Source organism: Suncus etruscus, chromosome X (assembly GCF_024139225.1).
Source record: "Suncus etruscus isolate mSunEtr1 chromosome X, mSunEtr1.pri.cur, whole genome shotgun sequence".
In the NCBI taxonomy this organism is placed as follows: Eukaryota; Metazoa; Chordata; class Mammalia; order Eulipotyphla; family Soricidae; genus Suncus; species Suncus etruscus.
In genome coordinates, this window is record NC_064868.1 from 127,558,539 (window position 1) to 127,577,699 (window position 19,161).

Here is a 19,161-nt window from a genome sequence, read left to right on the forward strand (position 1 = left end):
ACTGAATAAATTAGATTTCACAAGTACATGTTTTTAATATATTCTTTATATGCTATTCCCTGCCTGGAATGTCTTTCTTATATTTTTTTCCTGGAAAGTTCCTATTCATACTTTAAAATTGCTCTCCCTGACTGAAAACCAACTATAAACATCATTGTAATCATGAAACTATCTTAAGAAAAGCCATATACGTTGTCTCATACTATGCTATATATATAAAGTACATTTGATGTTTGCAATTAATCAAATTAGCCATTTTTGTGAGTAAACATCCCATACTTTAAAACAGGAATTTTAGAACATATATTTTAAGATATATCAACAAATTTTGAGTTCATTTTTCATTGTTCAAACTATGCTAGTTCTATATTACTTAAATATATAATGCTTTTAATAAGGATTAAACGTTAATAATAGTTTAATCATTATTTAAAACCCTCATTAATTTATTAAAGTGTTTTCATAATTACTTTATCCTTATAAGGGATTAAATACTAATACTTTGATCCTTATAACAAAGACATTTATTAATGGATAGGGGCCTGAATTTTGTTCCATTAAATGATTTTAAAGTCACTTGAAACCAATTTCATTAAGTATTTTATAGTTTTCTAAGAAAGACACACTGTTAAGTTGCTGAGCAAAGTCTTTTCCATAGTCTGAACAAAAGCAAATAAATTTCATCCCAAATCACTTTCTGAATAATGATCAATTGGCAGAATTCAGTTAATGAGGTTTTGTGGTAGTTAATTATTCAATATGAATTTCCATGGTGTGCAGAGAATTAAAAAAATCTGGAAATAAATTATTTTATGAGGATCACCAAAGACAGCCATTTTGATGAAAAACTGCTTCTGAATTTAACTGTTATTCATATAAAATGGCATCCCCACCTCCTTTATTCCTCACAAGAGATAGTGTGCTGCCATCTACTGCTATTAGGCAAATGTACAAGAGGGCTTATTTATAATTCAGGATGACAAAACAGTCTTTTAAAAAAGTGATGCTTCATGAGAGTGCTTAGCATTTACTCATATGAATTGTAGAAAACAAAACATGTATGTTTAACACAATATGGAAAGTTATTCAAATTAACTCAAAAATCAAAAGGAAAAATTAACACTATCAGAACAGTGTCTTACCTGAGGATCTGACTAAAGAAGAAACAAGTATAAGAATAAAGTATAGAATGCATTAAATATTAGAATTTAAAAATAGGGTTTATGATGGTGTTTTAATAGCAGACAGCTCATGAAGTCTACTAACATAATGCCCTGCTTTTCTTCCACCATTAAGAGATAGTCTCTTAGCAAAATAAAAGTTTTATTCCTGAAAAATTATCTAAAGTAATATCATTTTTAACTGAGGATACAGTAATAGAAAAAAATAGCAGATAAATGCTGAGAAATATTAGAGAAGATGGTGATGTTGGGGTCCAGAAGAGGGAGTCCAAGACAAATTTTCTTTATTAAATATTTTTGGTGATATTAGATATCTTTGAAATTTGTCATTTAAATGTGTAAGGTGAACCCTTCTCCCTAACTTCCTTTGTTCCCCTAACCCCTTCTTTTGGTATGTAAACACCCACCTGGATTACAAGGACCTTCCCACACCCTGGTGGGTGGGGTTCAGATAATAAAGAAAGGAGTCTGCCTGGGAGCTAGGGAGAGATCATGAGACACACATGGGACAGGCAGGACAGGCAAAAGACATGGCTTAGAAGCACATGCCAGGAAGAGTTCAGAAAAGAAAACAGATGGCAGAAAGAAAGATGGCAGAGAAAAGGCCGTGAGGAATGAAGCGAGCTGACTCCAATGAATATCTTTTCTGACTACGGTGTATTATTTCTCCACCACTACCCTGCTTCATCAGACCCCTTGGCCTAAGGAGTAAGAAACAGTGCGTGTGGGCAGCCTCACCCAACACTTTATATTTTATATTTTTATTAAAAATGGATAATTTATTTACAACAGATTCAAACAGCACACAATGAGCACGGTATACTTAGAATCTCTGTCGATATGAAACTGAAAGATGATCTGTTCCTTTAAAGCATTAGTGATTTCATAATGGACTACTATGCAGCAGTTAGGAAAAATGAAGCCATGAAATTTGCTTTTACATGATGTATTTGCAAAGTCTTATGCAAAGTGATGAGTCAGAGGGAAAGGGATAGTCATAGACTCATTTTACTTATTTGTATGATATTTCATGACCACAGATTTGGGATAAAACATAGTATGTTTGGGGCTGGAGGGATAGCACAGTGGTAGGGTGTTTGCTTAGCACGCAGCTAATTCAAAACAGATGATGGTTCAAATCCCAGCATCTCATATGGTCCCTGAGCCTGCCAGGAGTGATTTCTGAGCACAGAGCCAGGAGTAACCCCTGAGTGCTACTGCGTGTAGACCCTCCCCAATAAAAAAGACAGTATGGTATCCAGAGACAATACAGATGAGGGTCAGGAGGACCAGTCCAGGAAGCTTGCTACAAAGAGTGGATCAGTACTATCGGGGTGGAGAAGGGACCACTACAACATGGAAGTTGGAACTGACCACTCTGGACAAAAACGGGGTGTTAAAGGGGGATAAAGTGATATACATGATACATACCCCTTCATTAACATTAGTGCAAACCACAGTTTAAAAAAGTGAGGATAAAAGAAAGAGAGAGAAAGATAAGCAGAATGTCTGCTAAGAGGCATGTAGGGACAGGTAAGAGGGAAACTGATTGGTGGGAGGAAATGTGCTCTGGTGTTGTACATTATATGACTGAAACTCAAACATGAAAAAATTTGTAAACGTGTTGCTTAAAGAAAGTAATGATTATTTTAAAATTATTAAAAATTTCATTTCTGTCCCCCGCTATTGGTGGGGGATGGAAGATGAATAGTTTACCAGACTCTGGAAATAACCAAGATGCCCTTCAACATATGTATGGCTAAAGAAACTGTGGTACATATATACAATGGAATATTATGCAGCCATCAGAAGAGATGAAGTCAAGAAATTTTCCTATACATGGATGTATATGGAATCTATTATGATCAGTGAAATAAGTTAGAGGGAGAGAGATACATGCAGAATAGTCTCACTCATCCACGGGTTTTAAGAAAAATTAAGGACACTATTGCAATAATGCCCAGAGAAAATTGAGATGAGGGCTGGAAGGTCCAGCTCACGACATGAAGCTCACCACAACGAGTGATGAGTGCAGTTAGAGAAATAACTACATTGAGAACTATCTTAACAATGTGAATGAATGAAGAAAGTAGAAAGCCTTTTTAGAGCACAGGTGGGGGGGGGTAGGGTGAGGAGGAGACAGATTTGGGACATTGGTGATGGGAATGTTACAATGGTGAAGGGGGTGTGTTCTTTACATGACTGAAACCCAACTAAAATCATGTTTGTAATCAAAGTGTTTAAATAAAGATATTAATAAAAAAGATGAATAGCTTAAAGTCTCTTTGGTCTGGCCCTTCTACCTCATAGTATTAGATCACTAAGATTGAAGCACACATGTCTACCCTCTCCTCTTCCTGCTCATGCTTATGTCTGGTTTAGTATGAGGTTCCATTTATTCCTTTATTTCTCTGTCTCCTTCAAAAATATCCTTTACATTTTTGCTCTATTCTTACGTGTCCAATAACTTTTATACAAGAACCATACATCTGGAATTAGTTTCAGTTTAAAACTTTCTGATCCACTGTAAAATCCTCTTTTTAAAACCAAAAATTAAAGCCACACACACTGCCAAAAAAAGGGAGCATAATAATTTTATGCCAATATTTATTATGCTAGATATGTTACGTACCTTGCCTCATTCAGTCCCTATGAGACTGTTAAATATGTTTTTTTTTCAGATGGAGGAACAGATATTTCGAGAAGTTAAGTGACTTATTTAAGGACATATGCACTGGTTAAAATTCATTAAAAAGCCTTCCACATTATGTTCTATTATTGATATTTTATACTTACATTCCAAATTCAACAGTGATTTTTCTTAGAACCTATTATCTTCTGTTTATGCTTTTGTTTGTGAGCTACATTCTTTTTTTGCTCAGAGATCACTACTGGAAGTACTCAGGGAACCATATATGTTGTACTATCTCTCCAGATTGGGAACCTACCTATTCTTCCACACAATGGTGATGCGATTTTTACTTGCAGTGTCCATATTTAATTCTCATGTTAGTACGATCATCACAGCCCTTTTTTAAGATAAGAGAAAATAAATCCTGAAAATGTAAATAGCATGCTCAAAGTAACAGAGCAGGTACCAATTATCCTGTCATTTCAATCTAGGTTTTTCTGTTTCTGTTACCTCTCTTTTTGCCTTATATCAAGCCTTAACTTTCTTTTAATAGACATATTCTAAAATGTAATTTTAGGACAGAGAAAATGAAGGGGGAAGAAAGAAGATGAGAAAGGGAATAGTGGGGTAACAGAGATGAGGGACCTTGGGTACACTGGTAACATAGGGGAGTGGTATAGTTATATGTACAAGCCACAGATTCAACAACAATGAAAACACAAGATGTAAACTACAACCACCTTGTAACAAGTTGTTCTTTGGGAGTTGGGTTGAGGTTGGGTTATCCCACAGTTCCGAAAAAGGGAAAGGGATATCCCGTACCCCCTATCAAGGGAGGATAGGAGAGGCTGGTTCGTTAACAATTCTCTGTAATAAGTAATCCACACAGATATGGAGAATATAGCAGGCAAGAAACTCACACTGCAAGCTCTTCACCCGCAAGCCAGTCACTCCACCACAGGGAACCACAAGCCTAGATAACAGCTCCCCTCCTAAGCTCTTCTGTCTCCCATCAAAGCCCCTCTAAAGGGGGAGGGGAAAACAGATGAAAGGCAATTGGAAAACAGACGAACATATAATAATTGAGATACAAATGAGAAATATTTGATACAAATGGGAACAATTTCAAAGGCCTCAATTTACTTCATACCACTTAACCAAAAATGTACCTATCAAGGTGGTAGGTTGGAGGTGTGAGAGGGAAGTTGATACTCGTGGTTGGATTGGTACTAGAGTATTATATGCCTATAACTCAACTATCAATAACTTTGCAAATAAAAACTTAAACAATAAAATATAATTATAATTCTTATCCCTGCTTGACAAGTAAGAAATAGAGGCTCAGATAACTAAGTGTACTGATGAGCAGAAGATAAGAGAGAGTGCTGGATTGAGTCAACATAGAAAAGATCATGGAGAACAGATTAGCCTGTAGCTGTATCATGCGAAAATACTATTCCATTTCTCTGAAAGATCCCCCTGCCATTTATCTATCCACGAAAGTTACATGACTCTGACTAGGGTAAAATGATTGTCTCTCTGATCAAGCATACTTCAGAGGAGACAAGAAATAGGTGACAATGTAATAAGTGGTGGTAGCTTTTACGCTCTATCATGCTCTGCGGTCCAGGCCAGAATAAATGATAAACCGGGAGCTTTCTTACCACACCAGTTCATGAGCAAAGCAATGTTTTGGTTGAAGAAAATTAAAGGTTATTAATTAAATAATTTTAATTATTTATTTAATTAATTATTTAAAAAGGTTACTAATTAAATAATTAAATTAAAGTCAATAAGCTTAATAAAGTTTTAAATTTATTTTATTACAATGAACCTAGTTTTCCATATAAATCTAGTTTATTATAGTAAACCTATAATTGAAATATCAAATAGGTCATTTTTCCAAAGTGAGGTTGTTAGTATTAAAATTTGACATAATCTCATATGCCATGTCTACATACACAAAATAAAGGGTAAAACTAAATGAAATTCTGCCAACTTTTCATTTGTTCTTTTGCTTTATTCATGCATAAAAATGAACATGCAGAAACAAGCAGGTAATGGAAACAGTAAGAACTTTGACAGCAAATTGGTCTGAGTTCAAAATTTGTTTGAGGCTCTGCCACACATTAGTTTAGTGACCTGGCAATGTTTCCTTTTTGAGGCTTCATTTCAGGATATGCAGAATAGGAATATTAAGATCTACCATAAAGGATGACTGTGAAAATCAAACTTGATCATAAAAGTGGCTAGCAAGGAAAATAATAAGTGGGAATGCTTACACTGCTAATGCAGCATAGAGCTGATATTAGCTCTAGGGGCTTATTGAAGCATGCAGTAGTAAAGTTCAAGTTCTGAAATAATGTCAAGTATAACCAGAACTTTGGCTTTTCAAAATATCTTTAATACAGACTACCTCAACTCCAGGACTGTTGACATTACATTCTACTTTTATTGGTTGATCTTCTGTCTGTTGACATTTTGAAGTGAGTACTCCTTTGCTGTATAGACAAGGGCAGAATTTGGATTATGTCATATTTAAAGCATCCTAACCTTCTGTCCACTAAAGGCCAGTCACACTCTCTGAATTGAGTATAACCATATCCTAGACACTGCCAAATGTTCTATTTGCCAATCGACAATCTTCTTGTGGACTATAATAACCCTAAGGATTCTAATATTTTCTGAGATCTTTTATATCGATGTCGCATAAAACAAGATAGTCTTCTATTTTTAATTATATCATAGTATATCTTATCTCTCAAATAAATTGTATATTTCTTGATGGCAGTGTTTTACCTAGTATATCCTAATATTTCCTCCAAAGATTACATGAAATAGGTCAGTGCTTAGTAATGATGCATCTACCTGTCAGTTTTTCATCTGTTCACCTCATATATGTGTAAGGTACTTTACTATTAGGAACTTTACTAGGAATTGGACATATAGGAAAGAGGACAAGGCATACATTGCTTTAGTGAAGGAGACAGTGTTATTTCGTGAAATCAAGTTAGGAAGAAGAATATTTAACTCAACTGTGAGATGGTTTTGTGAGGAACCAAATTTTCCTGTGGCTTTGGGACCACAACTGGTGTGCTTTGAGGTTACTCCTGATTGACACTGTGCCAATGATTCTTTTCTTGTGATGCTCAGGTGACCACATGGTTCTGGAGATGGAACCCAAGCCTCTTGTATGCCGAGCATATGCTCATTTCATTTACTCTGTGCTCACCATTGTGCAAAGAGTTGAATTTGGTTCTACTAAATAAAAGGCAAGAGCCTACCCGTACTTCTATCTGACTGGCAAGATTGAGTTTTGAAGGGTAAGTAGGCACACTACAATGTCATCAATTGTGGATGATGAGAAATTTATTAGAAACTCTTGTAGATGATTTGAAAAATTATGGGTGACATACCCTTTGCTCCTTTTAAGAGAGGGTTTGTTCTTAAAATCGTTTTTTCTCACAAAGCTAACTGGAAGTGTTTTTTTTTAAATCAAAGCAAAAGCATGTGCAATGGGAAGGAGGTTGTTAATATTGCCTCCCTCTCCACAGAGAAATGTTTCTAAATTAATGAGAAAGTCTAGATTATCAGTAGCTTCTGATTTTTTTTCATTACTGGCTATGCTAGGCACTGAAGTTGATTTATTTACATGGTTGATTGGGTGAGTGGTCTTTAATCAATATTATAAGATACTTAAGAAGACTTTTTTATACTCTGGAGGAATATAATCCTAAAGTTCGGTTAAATTTCAATTTAACTGATTTTTCCCAAAGGAAAACTTTTAGTATCTATTAAAAATAAGAGTGTAAGGGAATGAGTAATCCAGAATAGATAATGAGTCCCCAACTTTTAATTTAGTTACTTCAGGGAGCTTAGAATTCTTAAAAGTAGCTCCAACTACTTAATGTCTTAATTCCCATTGTAAATGGTCTGTGAGAAATCCTCTCAGGAAGAAGTATTGATGGAAAAAAAAACAAACAAAAATGACAACAAATAAACCACTCACTTAGCTTCTCTAGAATCTCCTCATCTGTCATCTTGGATTTTTTTCTTTGCCTATCTGTGTTTCTATATAAAGTGCTGGAATTGGCATTCTCAGCAGAAGGTGGGGTGACTTCTTTATTTGGTGCTGCTGGTGAGGCAATGGATTCAACTACAGAGCGAGTGTAGATCTTAAAAACAAAACAAATGAAGTTAGAACAGAGACCATAAAATAACATCAAGACAAGATACTCACATTGGTGAATTTTAAAAATCAAGACTTCAATTTTTAATAGAGTTTGAGGTTTTCAGAAAAATTTTATGACATGTACAGAGATTTTTCATATACTCTCTACCCAGTCCCCAACACCTAATCTTTCCTATTATCAACAACCCTCACAAGAGTGATGCGTCTCTTATATCTGAAGAACATACATTGACAAATCAGTCAACCAAAGTCTAGTTTATATATGGCTCACTCTTAGTAGTATAGATTATTCTATAGATTTGTAGAAACGTATAATTATATATATATATATATATATATATATATATATATATATATATATATACATGTACATATATGCATGTATATAGAAGTATTTTCAGTGCCCAGAATATTTTCTGTGCTGGCCTATTTACAACCTCCCAATGGAGCCCCCAATCATGGGTGAGTTTTAAAAATCATGTAACTTAAAGTCACTTAAAATAATAACACTGCTCCTGAAAGCTCTCAGAAGCTAGTCTTTGGAGATCATCATCTCTTTTGTGCTAATCTTGTCTGATTTTCCTATCCTATCTTAACTTCTATAGCAATTTTATTAGGATTTATTTAAGTATAATTTGGTACTGTTTTACAATTTTTATACTAATCTTATACCTCCAGTCACAGAAGTAGATGAAAATTGTATCATATTTTCTAATTCTGGATTCTCAGTTGGTACTAGTTAGGACTTTGATTCTAACTATATGGTTGTTACAAAAGGACATCTTTTGAGTCATTTAGAAACAGACATTTGTGACTTACTGATTTTGTATGCTCTGGTCTTGGTGCAATAACTGGTGGGGGCTCATTGTCATCTTCTTCTTCCTCCTCTTCTTCATCTTCTTCCTCTGACACAGGAGGAGCCAAAGGAGGCTCTGATGCGGTTTTAGTACTCTTATAAAAATATAATTTAAAGATCAAGTATTAACCCTTCATTGTTCTTTGTCAGAAATGAGAGAATGGAAATGAAATATTTCAGCATGTAAGGATAGGAATGAACTGCATCTTTTACAAATGGACAGAAACACAATATTTGAGAGCTCAATATTTTAAATCAATAATATTATTATAAATAAAATTAATTGCTACAAAAATTTGTACCAAGTATTTTTTAACTTTTTGATTGATGGTAATTCTTTTTTTGTTTTTGGGCCACACCTGGTGGTGCTCAGGGGATATTCCAGGCTTTTCACTGAAAAAAATCTCTCCTGGCAGGCTCAGAGAATGATATCGATGCCAGGGATCCAACCCAGGTTGGAAATGGATTGGCCTCATTCAAGGCAAATGCCCCACTCGCTGTGTTATCACTCAGCCACCCAAGATGGTGACTCTTAAAAGGGCTATTTGTGTCTAAAAAATGAGAGCATGCATGGATATAGTATTAATACTACAGTTTTGCAAATATTCACTTAATACAACTAAGCTTATAAATGTTTCTTCTCTGTTTAGCTTCCAGGAAAGAAGCATTCAGAGAGTAATAGACATATATAGCTAAGGAGTATTTATCTACATAAAAAACTTTAATCTTAACAAAAATGTTAATTTTCAATAACTAAAACTATGATAAGTGGCCAGAAAAATGAGAAAAACCATAATATCTATGGACCGTTCTTGATGATTCATAGTAATACAAGAGTAAAATGAATTTCTTCAAAGCTGGATTTTGAGAGAATTATGTTATGATTCTCAGAATGTGCAAATACTATCTCCCTCTCACACACACACCACATACACACAGAGAGAAATGAATAGTAAGTAAAGGAATATAATTTATAATTACGTTTAGGTATTTTTCATATTAAGTCACATGGTGGGACTAAAAGGGCTAATTTGAGTTGTGTTCTGAACTCTTTGGATTCTAAAATATTAACCCTATCTTCCCATAAAAATAAAGATGCACAGGTGTTTTAGGAATAATTTCAAGCATTCAAAGATCCTCAGAAGACCATTCATAAACACTGAACTAGACTATTATATCAGTGAGAGGAACTACATTAGGAAATTCCTTTTTTTTTTAACTTATTTGGAGGTATATTTCCAAGCAGCACTCAGGAGACATGGAGGCCATTCCTAGCAATATTCCATCAGGTTGTATGGACTGATGGCTCAATTTTAGGGCTTAATAATTTATCACTGATCAAACTCAGGAGTTCTAAGGACACCAATCCCACCAAAGCCACCCCAGTAGTGCTTCGGACCTCAAAGGCTAAACCTAAATGTGGTCAAATGTCATGTGTTACTAGCAATTAAACCCAGATCCTGGAGCATACTGGACATGTGTAGCTAACCCTTGAGCTTGTTGATAATGAATTGTAAATGATGAAATTGAAATATATTAATTATGCTTCTATCTCTGGGAATCATGCTTCTGCTCACGGGATTTGTTTAAAGTTTAACTAAAGCCACCAAACCAGAGCAATTGACAGGACATACCAGAGCAGCCCAGGCAAAGGGTAGAACCTAGCCAGCTAAGAATGCCTTACCTGTGTCATTTTCTTTAAATTAGATATGTCCTAGGTACACCTTGATACAAACATGAAAATCATTAAAGGGGCAATAAGCTGACATTCACAAAATTGGGGTGAGATGGGGAGGATGTTTTTTGGTTCAAAATTGAAGGAAGTATTGTATCAGAATTGCTGCATTGTCTCTTAATGATGTATTGAATGACGTATGTAACATCTCAAAAACTTATAAAAAGCTGTGTGTGACTGACACTTGGGTCCGTGGACCACTGGAGACTGTCGGACCCCTTGGCCAAGGTAATTAAAATCCCGATTGCTAATTGCATTACCGAATAATTGTCTTTCTCTCGGACTGGCATGGAGGGCACTCGGATTCTCAACTTGCTGTACTGTCTTTTCTTCTTTCCTGGCTTTCTAACAAGTTTTCTCCTCAGTCTCTGAAATTAGTTTTTAAGGTCAAAGGAAACAGACATTACAATGGGCGATTTAAGATGATATATGTGTGGTCTGTGTTTTTTTTTGTTTGTTTGTTTTGGGGCCACACCCAATAATGCTCAGTGATTACTCTCGGCTATGAGCTCAGAAATTGTTCCTGGTTGGGGGGACCTTATCGGACACTTGGGGATCGAACCAAGGTCCTTCTTGGGTCAGCTGCTTGCAAGGCAAACACCCTACTGCTGTGCTATAGCTCTGGCCCCATGGTTTGTATCTTTTTTATGCTTGTCTACAATGCAGATTTTATTTCAAATCAACTCTTGGAGAAGAATCTTAAAACTTGCATTTTGAAAGACTATTCATAGTATTCGGGAGTACCACCAACATGAAAACAAAACAAAATTTTGATGAAAAAAGCATAAAATCACAATTATCAACTGTACACTCAGGTTCTTTAAGCACCAATCATAATATCTATAATAATACTGTTGACACACTCCATTAAGAATACTAGCTCTGGATTCTAAATATATTGCTTTGCTTTCCACAGTACAATAAAATATAATTAAAAAAACAGCCTAAATTGAAAAATAAATGTCTGAATAGTGTTTAAGACTCAATACATAACAAATATCAAAGAAGTTGCCTTAAGTGAGCAATAAAGAAAATGACATAATCTTGTAGGCAACAGGGTAAGGGTAAGGCTAGTTATGTATATAGGGAAGAAATGTCTGAAGCCTAAACATCTCAAAGGCACTAAGGCCTGTGAGACAAAAGACCTATCTCAGGTGCCCATTAAAACCATTGAAGTGCAAAATTGCAGTACCTCCTGCCCCCAGAGCAAGGAGTGACTCCCAGAGAAGAGAAACATGGTGGCTGGACCTCTGTGAAAAGAGGCTCCATTGGTTAAACAAAGGCCACTTAAGAATACCAGAAGACCATTAACAGCACCAAGATATAAGACTGAGATCAGCACTTTCCACTTCATGGTACATTTGTACTTTGTTTTTGTTTTCCCACTCTGGAGAAGTCTGTTGCTTTATTCTATTGTTGTGTGTAGATACATGTTGTGAGTATGTATCTATCTCTTTCTCCTTCCCTCCCTTTATTTTCTGAGTATACATGTTTCTTGAAATCCTGTTCCATGAGGGAAAATGATGGACATAAAAGGTCTGGGTAGATTTATGACTCAGTTTCCTTTTTTTGCAAAGAACAGCTCTTCACTTTAGCCTGAGTTTCATGTCTCCCTAGCAAACCCGTGGCAGGAATCATTTTCACGATGAACAGAATAAATGGTTTGACAACCCCCTTGTGGGCTGGTGAGATCTAAGTTCTGTACCATGCAGATGCCCATCATAGTCCTCCTTCAATCCTACATTCCCCAAACCCTTTTCTGAGTAGGTAGAGAAGGAAGCAGTGTATTTCCTTTTTCAGGTAGCTGCCTCCAACTAGGTAAGTGTACCATACAGTGGCACTCCACATATGCCACTCAAGGAACTCGACACTCCCCCTAGGAACAATATGAATGTGGAAATTATTAAGTTCAATATTAATTATATAAACATTAATTTAAATCATTCAGTAACTAAAACCGTTTCTGTTATAGCTGTCTTCAAGCTACTAAAAGGTGTCAAAACTAGTTGTCAGTTCAAACTACTACCTCAGTGAGATCAGGTACTGTAGATGAGTCAACTGGGAGTATTTCTAATGTTCATTCCCTCCATAAAACATGAATCGCATGAAGTAAAATCTCATACCATCAAGGGAAGTAAAGGTATGGCTCTTCATTCCTAAGTAAAATAGTCTAATGGAGGTCACCCATCCTAAATTTGAGTATAAATTTAATTACTTTATCAACAGAAACTCAACCTCCGTCAGCAGTTTCATCAACTGTCTCTAGCTGCCAGCCCTATAAACTCAAAAGATTCAAATGGCAAGTCAAGCCTCTTCTCAAAAAAATGACATTTCCTTAATCTGAGCTTTCCATCATTTGAGCTACTCACATAAAATATTAACTGTACAATCATCGTCGGCTTCTACCTTTCCGCTAACACCTCAGTTAATAGTCTAAAAATCTCTGAAATCAGAACCTAATCCTATTTTCAGTCTCAGGATGCCATTGTCTTTATTATTTTTTTTTGATTGCCTGTTGCTTGGATTTGGAGCCACACCTTAGGTGATCAGGGCTTATTCCTGGCTCTGTAATCAGGACCACTCCTGACCATATGGGATGCTTCTCCAGGTCAGCTTTTTGCAAGGCAAACACACTCCCCACTCTACTATCCTTCCAGCCCTCAAAAATATGTTGAATATGCAAAGGCTTCCCCATTGAGGCAAAAAATACTATATTTCAAGCTTATGATTACTCTTATTTTTTTCTTTTTTGGAATGAGTACATCCAGTTGTACTTAGGGTTGCTCCTGGGATCTGAGCCTAGAGATCACTCCTGGAGAGTTTTAGGGGACATATGAGATACCAGGGATTGAACCAGTTTCAGCCTTATGAAAAGCAAAAGCTCTCCCCACTGTATTATCTATTTTGGCCCATAATTAGAAAACTATTGCAAGACTTGATGGACAGGAAAGAGCTAAGCAATACATTCAGAGACCTAAACCTGAAGCTTCACCTCAATAGCCTTTTGTAAACTTGTCAGGAGATAATCCATTTTTTAAAATAAATTTTAATTGAATCACCATGAGATAGACAATTACAAAGTTGTTCATGATTGAGTTTCAGCCATACAATGTCCAACACTCATTCCTTCACCAGTGCATACTTACTACCACCAATGTTCCCAGTTTCCTTCCACCCTCCCACCTGGCCCTCCACCCAACTGCCTTTATGGTAGACATTTTTCTTCTCTCTCCATACCTTTTTAAATAAAAAAAGCCGTAGGGGAAATTCCTTTTTATCTAATCCCAGGGACCATACTGAAAGAAAATTCCTATCCACCCCAGCCCAGATCCCAGGAGCAACTGTTGGTTGAGTGAAGCTTGCTTAACCTAGTTAAACAAAGCCAGCTAGTCCCAGTCCACAACTTAGCAACCACATAAACTCAAGTTTCTGAACACTTGACCACTTGTTCTCATGGGGAAAAACTAGTGAAAATTTATGGTCAGTGAAGAATTCCAAGCACTAGAGAGAGAGACCCAAATCACCAGAGCAAAGACAACCAGGCAAAAGGTTCTGCACAAACCCTTTTGTTCTTCAAAGCCATATCAGCTTTAACTGTCATTTCGTTTGTATAAGCCCACTTGCTTGCTTGCTTCCATGTTTGAAGACATAAAAGCAGAGTGGTCCATTTCTTTGGACAGAGAGTTGGCGGGTTGCCTGATCTCCTAGTGCATGCTAATCTAGTCTTTTCTTTTCCACCCACTTTGGCTGCAAGCTCAGTTCCTTGAGCTTTCTGGAGGCTCTAGTGAGATGGACTGGCCGTGACCCCAACATTGTAAGGAGCCGTTTCTTCTTGGGAGACTTAGTCTACTGACTCAATTGCAAAACAGGAAAGTGCCCATATCACAGTTCTTCCTCCAGAGCCCCCTTCTAGGTTGAGGAATGACTATGGCGAAACGAACCAGCAACAGCAAACTGGATATAGGCCAGAACATCTGGATCGTTGAGTACTCAGGGAATCACTGCGTGATAAATTAGGAGCTGAGGCAGGGCTGATTACGTTGTAAGAGGATTGCATCCAAAGTCTCAGAAGTAAATTTTGATATGGTACTGGCTCTTTTTGGTTGATACACTGATACAATTAGTGAGGGTGGTAGATGCCTCACCAATGGCTGCTGGGGTAATAAAGTTGGAGACAAAAGCACAAAAAATATGCATTATTTTCAGAATTTTGGTCAGGGTATTTTGTTCTTCGAGACAGGATTAATGCTGTCTTGCCTTTTTGGTTCATGGAGCAGAAGCCTTCTGCAAGAAGTTTGTTCTGGGATGGTGCAATAACATAAAAGCCTAGACATTATCCCATCCTGACAGATATTATTAAGATAAAATATTCTTATTTTCCACAAGAAAGGAGTAATTGGGATTTTATCGGAGCCTAGCCCAAAGAATTGTGACACAACGGAAGAGACCCTGTGGATAAGCCACAGTTGACTTAGGTGTCTGCTTGGCCACAGTCCTCCTGAGATCGTAAGAATGCCTTAGATCTGGAATGTCAGAATAAAGTTCTGAGCTGGTTCACTATCTGGATGGGCTGGAGTCTGTGTTGGTCCAGTCTCCATTATGATGATGTGGTGTCCACAGAACCATGGGTAAAAACCTATTCAGAACACCTGACTGAGGCAAGAACAGGTGAGTAGAAAAGAAACTGTGGTATATCTACACAATGGAATATTACACAGCTGTTAGGAAAAATTAAGTCCTGAAATCTGCTTATGTATGGATGGATATGGAGAGTATTATACTGAGTCTGAGAGATATATCAAATGATCACTGTCATTTGTGGAACATAAAAAAGGATAATATAGTATTAATATCCAGACACAACAGAGACATGCCTGGGGAACCAATCCATGATATCAAGCTTGCCACAAACAGTGGGGGAGTAAGGGCAGAGAAGGAACCACTACAACAATAATAGTTAGAAATGATCACACTGGACAAGAATTGAAGGGCTGAAAGGACATAAATTATATGTATGATAACCCTTCAGTAACAGTATTGCAAATTATAGTGTCTAAAAGAGAAACAAAGTGAAAGAGGGAAAGAAAAGAAAATTGTCTGCCACAGAAGCATGGGGGAGAGGGTGGGGAGAAGGCATGAAGAAAAACTGTGGTTACTAGTAGAGGGAAATGTGTACTGGTGAAGGATGTTGTATATTGTATGACTGAAGCTCAGTCATAAACAACTTTTTAAATGTGCATCCCATGGTGATTCAATTAAAATGTGTGTATCAAAAATAAAAATAAAGATGAATCTAAAATCAAAGTTTGGTTTGAGATACTAACATATGTCTGCTTTATGAGATATAAAATATTTGTCTTAGAGTTAATAACTAATATGTGAAGCAATTGTAGAGGAGTGCTTGTGGTGTAAGTGAAATATTTGATTTTCTCTCCTATACATGTTTTATACATTTTATTTCATGACAATGTCTTGTTTACACATATACAGGAATATGGAAATGGCTATGCCTTTGTAGTAAATAATTTGGAAGTGAATCAACTCCAAATTTCTAATATATGTGGATGCTGATGCTAAATAATTTTAAAAAATCGCGGACATTTGGGACTAGAGTAAAAGACCATGTGTCACCCTTTATTTCTTGTCCCAGAGTGCTAGGATTAAATGCCAATTGCTCCTTACCTGCTCCCTACTGTCCCCTAGTCGAGGTCCTCTAGAATGTGATTTGATGCGCATTAAAGAAGGAATGTGGCAGGACAGTACTGCTTTCCTTTCCCCTCCATCTTCTGAACAAAATTTGCTGATACACCTCAAAGGGATCTGTAGTCTTTACCCAGCCATCTACTTACCAGTAGAGGGCAGTAAGCCAACTCATTCCTTGCTTCTGAGGGAATAGTGGTTTTCCATCCAAACACTAAGCCAGCATTGCCCCCTGAGAATGAACCCTCAAGTACTGAACAAAAATTAAAGAATTCATCTCCATCTGAAATGAGGAACATTGATTGTATCACCATAGGCTGACTGAAGCTCATGCACTTGAGATGTGCATCATGGCTGAGCATTATGGTGACTGTGATCCTAAGGAGCTGCTGCAAACAAACAGGAACTGAGAAGGGTGTCACTGAACCTGTTGTCTTTTGGAATTGTAATCCTACTTATATGTATAAATGTTTGTTCTAATAATGATGGTGCTGAGTTGCCAGATGGAGGAGATCAGAGAGGGGCCCAGGCTATGGAAAATCCTATAGGACAGGAAGATGTGGGTTCCACCAGCCATAGAGTGACCCAGGATCGGGGACCAGCCCTGAGCCAGGTTCTCAATAATGGGGTGATTTAGAGTCCCTGCTGAACCTGAATGAACTAGTAAATACTAGCCACATATTCCTCCACCTTGATAATCCTGACATGACACAGGACTGTTGGCTCTGGACCCAAGTCTCACTAATGACCTATCTGTGAATTGGAACAGTAAACTTGTACTAATAACTGTCAAGTCTCTTTGTTAGAAACTGCCAGTCACCATTCTAGGAATGTTGCTTGTGGTATTGTCAACCCAGCTGTTACTTCTCATTGTGTAATCTTAAAGCAACAGGCAACGATCCCTAACGGGATAGTTTTTATCTGCCCAGGAAGAATGTATGCTTCTCACTATTGTAGAATGTCGTTTAGTCTTCATTATGTCTGACCTAGACATTTTCTCTGGGAATCAGACAACACTGGTAGATCAAAAATCCAAGAGGGATGTTGTCTTACCCAATATATTTAAAGTTGCTTTGAGATGGGAACTGCTGTTCTGGTATCTAGCAACTCTAGCATAGACAGTTCTCTCTCTATATTGAGCAAGATGTAACACAGATGATGAAAAAGTTACAGGATGATTAGACTCACTAGCTTTGATGGTGCTGCAAAGTAGATGGAGGCTTGACCACTTTAGAGCAGAAAAAGGAAAATCTGTTTCATGTTACAATAGGAATGTTGTTTCTATGCCAATCCGTCGGGACAAGTGTGAGAGGACCCATGAAAATTGCTGGAGTGAGCCATGAATAAATAGATCTCATTCCCATGAAATATGGGCCACTGTGTGGGCAACCAGGGCCCCATGAATCACTCTATTCCTAGAATGGGTGACAACTACTCTCCCTGCTCCTGATAGGGGCATGAGTTGTAAACGGGTTTATACAATTTATCAGAGCTGATTGGAGTCAATCAAATTATACCTAGTAATGCAGAGAGAATAGGCCTTCCTGCCTAATGGAACAAAACGTATAGAGTTAAATGGAAAATAAGTTAGAGACTACCCAGTGGTCAAGTACAAGAGGGAGTTTGAGGGAAACTTGTTAAAATTTGCAGGCATCAAGGGGGTAGTGAAGAAATGTGGTGATGAATTTCGAGAAAAAGTGAGGCGCTAAAACCAGAGCAAGGCAGCCTGGGGGGAAAAAACCCAACCAGTTCTGCACAACCCCCTTTTGTTATTTAAAGACATCTCATCTTCAGCTGCAATTTGGCTTGTGCCAGCCCACTTGCTTGCTTCTGTGTTTGAAGAAATAAGAACAGAGCTGATCCTCTAAGTTTGGGGCTAAAAGTGACAAGGAAACCTGAATTCTTGGTTCCATGAGAATAAACTCCTTTATTTACTACTCATCTTGGGGTGCGATATTATTTCCTTGAACTTTCCCTAACAGTATGCTGCTTAAACATAGTTAAACTTGATACCAGAGGCCTTAACAAACACCACACAATTCAATGATGTGGCCAAATCATTATCAAGACCTACATACAACCCAAGAGCCAAACAACAGATGAGTGGATAAAGTGGTGATAAATATAGGCTGGAGAATAGTAGCTGAGTGCAAAGTACTTGTCTTACATGTTCAATCCCCCAGAGTAATAGCTGAGCACAGTGAAGTGTGGCCCACCCCCATTTCCAGCTCTTGACACAATGGTGCATATAAAAATTACTCCATTATAAGAAAAGAGAAAAATTATATTCCATAATATGATGAAGAACTAGAGGGGTCATTAAACAAAATAAATCAAAAGGAGAAATAAAATACAATATAATGAGAACAGTATTGAAGTTAAGTAGTGTGGGGTGATGGGACCAGAGTGATAGTACATAGCAGATAGGTAGGGAATTTGTCTTTCATGTGGCTGAATAAGGTTCAATCCATAACCTCCCATATGGTCCCTGAAACACTGTCAGGAGTAATTTCTGATTGAATAACCAGGAATAATCTCTGAGTTCCAATGGGTATGCCCCCCCCAAATTGGAAATGGGGGGTGAGAGAGACCAAGAAATAGTGGCGGTAGGCACTTTGATGGTGAATGTGATACAGTAACATTATATATCTAATTCATGAACATCATCAGTATTGCAATCCTTATTACCTCAATAAATTTTAAATGGGTGAATATTATGCTCCTATAGGACACATTAAGAAAATAATTTAAGGGTCCAGAGAGATAGCATGGAAGTAAGGCATTTGCCTTGCATGCATAAGGCGGTGGTTAGAATCACGGCATCCCATATGGTTCCCCGAACCTGCCAGGGGCTATTTCTGAGTG

The 19,161-nt window shown here is 37.1% G+C and overlaps 1 protein-coding gene across 4 annotated transcripts in view; it reads right to left on the bottom strand.

The window, feature by feature from the left end:
* Window positions 1-19,161, bottom strand: part of PAK3 (p21 (RAC1) activated kinase 3) — a 351,152-nt gene that overhangs the window by 53,866 nt on the left and 278,125 nt on the right. For all 4 annotated transcript variants that reach the window (XM_049767578.1, XM_049767581.1, XM_049767577.1 and 1 more), the window contains 2 exons: window positions 8,825-8,956; window positions 7,823-7,988 (listed from right to left, as the gene is read on the bottom strand). In XM_049767578.1, coding sequence (XP_049623535.1) covers window positions 7,823-7,988; window positions 8,825-8,956 — 298 coding nt within the window. The remainder of the gene's footprint in view (window positions 1-7,822; window positions 7,989-8,824; window positions 8,957-19,161) is intronic.